General features: G+C 44.1%; 1 protein-coding gene across 1 annotated transcript; it reads right to left on the bottom strand.

Annotated features, from left to right (window-relative positions):
- Window positions 1–1,152: 1,152 nt before the first annotated feature.
- Window positions 1,153–2,817, bottom strand: LOC128602541 (uncharacterized). The gene is made up of 2 exons (XM_053616428.1): window positions 1,758–2,817; window positions 1,153–1,255 (listed from the first exon to the last, which is right to left on the bottom strand). The coding sequence occupies exons 1-2, from the start codon at window positions 2,631–2,633 to the stop codon at window positions 1,232–1,234; spliced, it is 900 nt and encodes a 299-aa protein (XP_053472403.1). The 5' UTR covers window positions 2,634–2,817; the 3' UTR covers window positions 1,153–1,231.
- Between the last annotated feature and the right edge of the window lie 5,976 nt (window positions 2,818–8,793).

Here is an 8,793-nt window from a genome sequence, read left to right as displayed (position 1 = left end):
TTCCACTCATTTCTGGGAATATTGTCATCCTTGACAATAACGACATCCCCAACTTGCACATTTCTTCTGGGCGCATGCCACTGTTGTCTGAGGCTTATGCTGGCCAGGTATTCCTTGCGCCACCTGCTCCAGAATTGTTCCGAGAGGTACTGCACTCTACGCCACCTCTTCTTGGCATACAAATCTTCCCGGACAAATTTGCCTGGAGGCGCGAGGGGCACAATGGACTTCATTGTGAGCAAATGGTTAGGTGTCAAAGGTTCAACACCTTTAGGATCATTGATTGTGTTTGTTGTGAGTGGACGACTGTTAACAATTGACATGGCTTCATAGAAGAATGTCCTCAAAGAGGTGTCATCCAGTCTCCCTTTAGCCTGTGCCAGAACAGAACTCATCACGCTCCTAACCGTCCGTATTTGGCGTTCCCAAATGCCTCCCATGTGGCTTGCTTCAGGCACATTCATCAGGAAGTCACATTGCTTTCTTGCAAGGTAAGTTGAAATCCTTTCCTTGTCAAGTTCCATTAGACCTCTCTCCAACTCATTCTTTGCTCCAAGGAAATTAGTACCTTGGTCAGATCGGATTTGTCTTACCGCTCCTCTAATTGCTATGAAGCATCTCAAAGCATTCAAAAATGCGTCTGTTGTGAGATCCTCCAACATTTCTAAGTGGATGGCCCTGCAGCTTAGACATGTGAACAACAGACCATACCGCTTGAATTCCTTTCGACCTTGTTTCGTGTTGAATGGCCCGAAACAGTCAATTCCGGTGTACAAGAATGTAGGAGATGGATCTACTCGGTCAACAGGTAAGTCTGCCATTCGCTGTTCTTCAGTCCGTCCACGCACCTTTCTGCAAGTGACACAACTCTTGATGTGCTTGGCCACTACCTTGCTTGCACCTATTATCCAATATCCGCTGGCTCTGAGCTCATTCAAGGTTTGACCTCGGCCTTGGTGCTGAGTCCTTTTGTGACAGTGGTCAAGTATAAGCTGTGTGACAATGCCTTCCTTAGGAAGGATTACTGGATGTTTCAACTCAACTGATGCGGAGGACATTCTCAACCTGCCACCAACCCTGAGCAATCCATTCTGAAAGATAGGGTCAAGTTGATACATCTTGTGAGTTTTTGGTAGCTTTGTGGATTCCTGACTAAACAATTTCAGCTCCTTTTCAAAGGCTTCTCTTTGTGCTGCTCTGATGAGCACAAGAGCGGCTTCTCTTCGTTCCTCTACACTAATGGGTCCAGACCTGTCTTTGTGTGCCAGTCTCTGAATCCGAGCAATAATGTTGAGGGTTGTATTCCAATCTGAGAGTCTTGACAGCCTATGGAGGAAGCTGTCTCTTTCAACAGCATCTGTTTTCAGGACTTTGACCTCTGGGTCACCTACAAGAAGCTCTGGGGATCTTTGGCTAAAAACAATTTCTTGTTCCCATAAGAACTTTGGTCCTCTGAGCCAATTTGATTCTATTAGGTCTGCCACCTTGAGACCCCTAGATGTGTGGTCGGCTGGATTCTGGCTTGTTTCGACGTAGAACCACTGAGTAGGATCAGTAGTGTCTCTTATTTTCTGGACGCGATTTGCTACAAAAACATGAAAGCGTCGGGCGTCATTCTTGATGTACCCGAGCACCACCTGTGAATCAGTCCAGAAAAACTCCTGGTCTATTTTCAGCTCCAGCTCTTCTCTAAGGACACTACTCACAGCAGCAGAGACTGTAGCTGCAGTGAGCTCAAGGCATGGAATGCTGACCACCCTTGTGGGTGCCACTCTGGCCTTACCCATGACTAATGCACAATGTACTTGTTCATCAGCAACAATCCTGATATAAGAACATTGCCCATAGCCATTGTTGCTGGCATCTGAAAAATGATGCAGCTCAATTTTTCGTATTGTGCTGAGGTGATCAGGAATGAAGCATCTTGGTATTTGAATTTTCTCAAGATTTTCCAGGTCATGGAGCCATGTTTCCCACTTTGGCTTCAGTTCAAGGGGAACATGTTCATCCCATCCTACACCTCGTTTGCACATCTCTTGCAGCACTCTTTTCCCAGTCAAGATGTAGGGAGAGAGAAATCCTAATGGGTCGTATACACTAGCTACCGTTGATAGGATTCCTCGCCGGGTGGCTGCCTTTTCATTGAGGACGACATTGAATGAGAACGCATCCGTCTCTATGCTCCACTTCACTCCCAGCACACTCTGCATTGGAAGCTCGCTGTAGTTCAGGTCCACATCCTTCACTGCACTTGCCCGTTCACTCTCTGGAATTGCATCCAAAACCTTTCTGTTGTTAGAGACAAATTTGTGTAAGCGCAGCTGTCCTTTACTAAAGACTTCCCGTGCTTCATTCACAAGCTGGTTGGCTCTCTGAACTGAATCGACACTGATAAGCCCATCATCCACATAGAAATTTTTCCGGATGAAGACTGCAGCCAATGGGTAATCATTCTCATATTTGCTGGTGAGGTATTTCATGCCATAGTTAGCACATCCAGGCGATGATGCTGCTCCAAATATGTGAACTCGCATCCGGTATTCTTTGGGCTCTCTTGCTGTGTTCCCATTTTCCCACCACAGGAACCTCAAGAAATCCCGATCTTCTGGGGTTACGTGGAAGCGGTGAAACATTTTCTCAACATCGCAATTAATCGAGATCTGATGCTGGCGAAATCTACACAGCACTCCAGTCAGAGTATTTGTTAGATCAGGTCCTGTGAGGAGGTGGTCATTCAGAGAGGTGCCTTCACATTTGGCAGAGCAGTCAAATACGACCCTAATCTTCTCAGGCTTCCTAGGATGATACACCCCATGGTGCGGAATGTACCATGTGTTGCCTTCCTTTGGGGTGGCATTTGTTTCTTCTGCATCACCATCTCTAAAGACATTGTCCATGAATTTGATATAATCTTCCTTGTACTTTGGACTCTTTTCCATTTTTCCTTTTAAATGTTTCAATCTGACTGTAGCCAGCTGCTTGTTGTTTGGAAGCTGAGGACGCTTTCTAAATGGTAGAGGCATCTCCAGATGTCCCTCTTCGTTATGTTGAATTTTCCCATTCAAGAGATGCAGAAATTGAATGTCATCTTGGGATATTGTCTTTTCTCTTGGATTTGTGTCAAGAAAATCTCTCTCTAATGCTTTGATCACAGAGGCAGGTGTGATAGGTGGAAGTTCTTTCACAGAGATGCGATGGCAGAACCCTTCGCCATCCCTTATGTCAGTGCAAGGCATTTTGGCTCCAACTATACTCCAGCCTAAATCTGTCTTGACTGCATAAGGTTCATACTCTTCCCCTAATATCACTGCTTTTGGTTTCAGAGCTCGTGCACAGTCATAGCCAATCAGAAGTCCTGCAGGACAGTTCAACAGATCTGGCATCTCTTCGGCTATGCTCAGAAGGTGAGTCCACCCTGCTGCTGTTTCACGAGTGGGAATGCTATTCTTCTCTAGTGGGATGTATTCTTGAGTGTATGCTGGAGGTAGCTCAATGTACTCTTGTAAATTGTACCCTCTCACCTTCAGTCCAACAACTCTGTGACAATTCAGTATTGAACTCTTGTCAGTCATTGTTGACAACTTCAGTTTGACAGGTTCTGTGTGTGCTTGAATTTTTCCACAGACATCATGGTCAATGAAGGTACTGGTACTCTGTGTGTCCAGTAATGCATACACTAAAGTCTCTGGACTATTCTTGGCCGCACTAGAGAGCCACACTGGAACAATCATGGAAGTGCGATCACCATTGTCCATTCTCACGGTGCATAAGGCAATGGAAGAATTGTCCTTTTGTGGTAATGCTTCTAGCTTTTCTCCTACAGGGCGTTCTTCATGAAGTGGAGATGGATGACTTCGTCTACAAATATTGCAAGTAGCCCTCTTTCTGCAATTTTTTGCAACATGTCCGACTCTGAGGCACCCGAAGCACATATTGTTGCTAATGACAAATTTTTTCTTTTCCTCTAGAGGCATCGCTGCAAACTTTTCACATTTATAAATTAAGTGATTTTGTTGACAGCACACACAATCTATTTGTCTTTTGGTTTGAGTGGCAGGAGAGTTGGTTGTAGAACTTCCTGATGCACTTGAGTCCTTTGAAGTGAAGCTTGATCTTTGAAACACCTTTGTTGACGTTGCTAGAGTGCTGGCTTTGAGACGCTTCTGTTCCTTTCCATTTTTCTCATCTGCTTGTTTTAATGCAAAAATAGAAGAAACTGGATTGCAAGCAACACGTGCCTCTTCGGCTACAAAGTCTGAGAACTCCTTAAAGGCAGGATGTGGCTTCCCTTCATCTAGTGCTTTAGTGACGTACCGGTTCCAGCGGGTTGTTGCCCAGTCAGGAAGTTTTTGTAACAACTTTTGGTTTTCTTGACAATCATCTAAAACCTTTAGACCATGAACGTAAGGCATTGCATTCTTGCAGGAGATGAGGAAATCACTAAATTCCCTTAATTTCAGTGATTCCTTTGGTCCAATCTTGGGCGAGCTACTCAGCTTCCCCCTGAATGCTCTTTGAACTATGAAGGGGTGACCATAACGTTTGTTAAGGGCATCCCAAGCCTGTGTGTAGGCTTCCTCATCACTTCTATAAAATGTTCCTTCTAACACAGAAAGTGCTTCTCCACTGATGTATTTTTTCAAGTAATATAGCCTATGAGCTGGGTTTGTGCAACTTGTTTCGATTAAGGCCTTGAAGCAGGTACGCCATTCAGTGAATTTAAGTGGATCTCCTGTAAACATGAACGGCTCTGGTGCTGGAAGTCTAGTCATTGCCAGGGATTCTTTTAATGCTTGAACTAGTGAGGCTTCATTTGATTTTGGTTCTATTTTGCTTTCAGAACAAAAAGGGATTGAAAGGTCTTTGGGATTCTGGGTGCATGGAGTGCTGTTATGCTGCACTGGAAGCTGACTTGGAGACAAAGTGAAGATTTCTCTAGTTTCTCCTATTTCAGCATTCAATTTTAATTCCTCTTCAGCATATACATTGTATTCAGCTTCCATAGCTTCAAGATTCCTTTGTTCTTCCATCAGTTTTAACTTCTCTTGCTGAGCTAGCACCTCTTTTCTTTGTGCAGATATTTCCCTTTCCCTGTTAAGTTCAGCACGTTTCGATGCCAAGCGTGCCGCCGCCTCTGCTTTCTTTACTGACACTTGACTATCTTGCACACTACCCACTCCAGCTTTTGACACAGTTGACCCATAAATTGACCTTGCGTCTTCTCTCTGGAGTAATTTTGAAAGAGTTTCCTTAACAGCTTCTGCATTAAACTCTTTATCAGCTTCTGCGTAACGCACTTTCAGAAGGGTAGTTATTTCAGAAGTCACTGATGTGCAGATATCCATTCTCCTTCGTATATCTTGGGCTGGTGTGGTCAGTGCACGTAAGCTCTTATATTCCTGCTTTAGTTCTGACTCATACTTTTCCAAGGTTCTTATCATTTCGCCTAAGTCTGATTTACAACATTCTTCCTTTAGTTTAGTTCTAATATACTGAACCTCAGCTTTGAAGATTACATATGTTAACATGAACTTTCTTTCCTTTTTTATGCTCTCCTGTTTAATGAGCTCAAGCATCTTTTCTGTTGGGTGTTTTTCTCTTTCTGACCGCCTCACTGCTTGTTCAGCGCCAGGTGTTGGCTCCTGGAGCCCTATCCTATGTATTTGGAGATCTTTATTAATTTCAGCTAACCGTTCTTCAATTCTTTGTTTCTCTGAGGTTTCAAGTTCAGTTTCTAATTCCTTCTCTAATTCTGTTTTCTTGTTTTCTAGAGCCTGTAGTACTCCTTCTAGTACACAAACATCTGGTGTGCTTTGATCCATTTTAGTAAACTATTTTGAAACAACACTACTGAAATATTAAATGATGAAAGGTAAACTAGAATGACCAGGAAAATACACACTTTCAAATGATCAAACAAGTACGTTATATACACACTGCTATTCAACTTACAAAACTATTCAGATGCAGTTCTCATTTTTCCTTTGTTTCAAATAATAAATTGGAATTGCAATAAATAACAATTTAAACAAAACTGAGAAATGTAAATGTACAGTCTGACCTGGAATCCAGATGTAATGAATGTTCACAAACTCAATTGTCCAAAGATGTCGCGTTGTTGCTTCCCTGTGGCCGTTCTTGGCAGCTGCAGCACCATCTTCTTGTGGGTTCCACCTTCACGCTGAACTGAAGCTCGCGAGGTCACGTTGGATGAATGCCAGGATGGGTAGGCAGGTCGTTTACGTTGAGTGCGGGACGGAGACTTCACAAGGGGCGGGCCCGTACAGTATTCCCTGGGATGCTGGCGATCGTTGCTCACTCTCCAATGGCTACGTTGTACATGTCCATGGATGGCGATGTTTTACACCACACCAAACAATACCTTTTCACTGCAGTTCACGAAGCAGTATGTTCTTCACTGTGGCTCGTGGCAGCAGGCCACGTTTTTCACTGCTTTTCCAGAATAGGCCTACGTTCTTCTTCACTGCCTTACCAAAGGCAGTAGGCCACGTTTTTCACTGTAGCTGCTCCCAAACTTATTCTTCTGGTCAGATTAAAACGTACGCTTCAACTGATGTTTGTCGTTTCTTTTATTGCATTCCTTCACAACTTAAGCGCATTCAATCACCGTCAAACACCATCAAACACCGTCAAACACCGTCAAACACCGTGAAAAACTGAAATAATGTGCATAACACATTCTCACATGAGCATATTGTACATAAGCATGTTCTTAAGAGTCCATGAGTATTCATTCATCTTGCTCACATATTAAACTAGCATTAATGGCCATAGGAAACATTGCGCTATTACACTGCAATACAAACATGAAATGCATAACATCACAAACCAACATACCGTGTGCGCCTTCCGACCAGAAATCTAGGAGTTGCTGTAACGCTTTACTGTTTAATTATTCTCTTCTTTAGCACCTAACTCTGTGTACAGCGTAGCACCAAAAACTGCACGCACATTTTTGCACTGCTATTAGTTAGGCTAATCACATGACCACAGTACCTTAAATTAAATGCAGCTCACTAGTTTAACCTGTAGGTGTCACTATTTCTGCAACCCTTGTAAAACAAAACTCACATAGGCAAATTACTATTAATATTTACATTGCATTATTGTAATAACAACATAACAAATAAATACTTTAAAGGCTTAAAGAAAGAAAAGACCCATACATGCTTTCAGCGACAGCTACACTGCGCTTCTGCCCGTGAGGGAGGTGTCTGTCATTACCACCTTGTGATAAGGAGAAACTACTAGAGTGTGACCCGGGGCTAGAAACTGGGGACACTTCAAATTCTCAGAGCACGTAGGCATCGCCACGTGACACTGATTACTCTCAGAGGTTTCGTGGACGAAAACCCCAACTTCTCAACCACCACTGAAATGGTCTCCTGTACAATAGGCCCAATGGTATGACATTGGCTGCTGCTGCCATAAGCTCCAATAGTTTCCCATAGAGACTGGAGGAGATGCCAAATTCCAGCTTTATCTTGCTCAATGTTTATATGATTTACCCTACGCATGTTGTGGATAGAAACGCCCTCATCATAGTAGAATCCTTATAACCCCTAGAAAAGTTGTCCACTGGAGAAAGCATACTTTTCTGAGGTTCAACCTGAGCCCCAAGCTCTTCATGTGGGCGAGAACAATATCATGATGTTGAACCGCCAGTTCCCTGGATCGTGCTGGAATTAACCAGTCATCCAGGTAGTTTAGTACACGGATGACCTGGAGTCACAATGGAGCCAAAATGACATCCATGAACTTTATGAAGTTGCGAGGGGATAAAGCTAGCCTGAAGGGAAGAGCCCGATCTTGATATGCATCACCTCCAACGCAAATCCCAGGAACTTCCTGTGACTGGGTGATATTTCTATGTGAAAATATGCACCTAATAGATCTATCGTCACAAACCAGTCCTCAAACTGAATCTGTGGAACGATAAGTTTGGGCATCAGCATCTTGAACCTGTATGTCTGAAGAGTACATTTCAGATGACACAGATCTAAAATTGGCCGCATACTCCACTATTTTTTGCGGACCAGGAAATAATGGCTGTAAAAACCTCCCACCCAGGGAACGGGGTACATGTTCTATGGCCTCATTGTCCAAGAGGGATCTTACTTCCTGCGCTGACGTCGGGCTCTGCTGACTACTGTCGTGAGCACACCTCTAAACCGGGTGGGCTGAGCTCTAAACTGGACCCGGTAACCCGTTTCTACGGTAGACAGAACCCATGGAGACACATTTGGCAGTAGTTTCCACGCTGCCAGACGGTCTTTTAGTGACGTTAACTATTCCACATTCTATTGGAGGGAAAGCATCAGATTTCTGTTGCCCTGTGACTGCTCGTTGACCAGAAAACAATGAAAACTTGGGACAGCCTTGGCTAGGGGAGGCCCCACAGTAGTACTGGGGCCTAACTGTCCTAACAACCTCATGTCCCCTGATACGTCCCTCCATGGCCCCTCAGGTCCGCTCGTCTTTGTCTGCTTGGCCTTTATGACCATTCTCAGATCAGGCCAAATGTTCAATTTAAACACTAACATACATCCATCACACACCAACATTTATCCACAAAAACCATTCATTCATCCATCCATCCATTTTCTGTACCGCTTGTCCTTGCTGGGTGATGGGGAGCCTGGAGCCTCTCCCAGGAGGCATGGGGCACAGGGCAGGGGACACCCTGGATGGGGTGCTAAGCCATCATAGGGCGCAATCACACACACTTTCACACACCCATTCATACACTACGGACACTTTTGGACATTCCAA

Source organism: Ictalurus furcatus, chromosome 26 (assembly GCF_023375685.1).
Source record: "Ictalurus furcatus strain D&B chromosome 26, Billie_1.0, whole genome shotgun sequence".
NCBI classification, from domain to species: Eukaryota; Metazoa; Chordata; class Actinopteri; order Siluriformes; family Ictaluridae; genus Ictalurus; species Ictalurus furcatus.
Note: the sequence above shows the minus strand (reverse complement) of the source record. Positions and strands in the feature narration are given on the sequence as shown.

Bases quoted from the DNA above. Each gene is read 5' to 3' on its own strand.
- LOC128602541 (XM_053616428.1), bottom strand. From the start codon at position 2,633: ATGTTTCACCGCTTCCACGTAACCCCAGAAGATCGGGATTTCTTGAGG. The intron at 1,256-1,757 runs GTGGTCAGCATT...TGGCACACAAAG, and splicing joins CCAGAGTGGCACCCACAAGG to ACAGGTCTGGACCCATTAGT.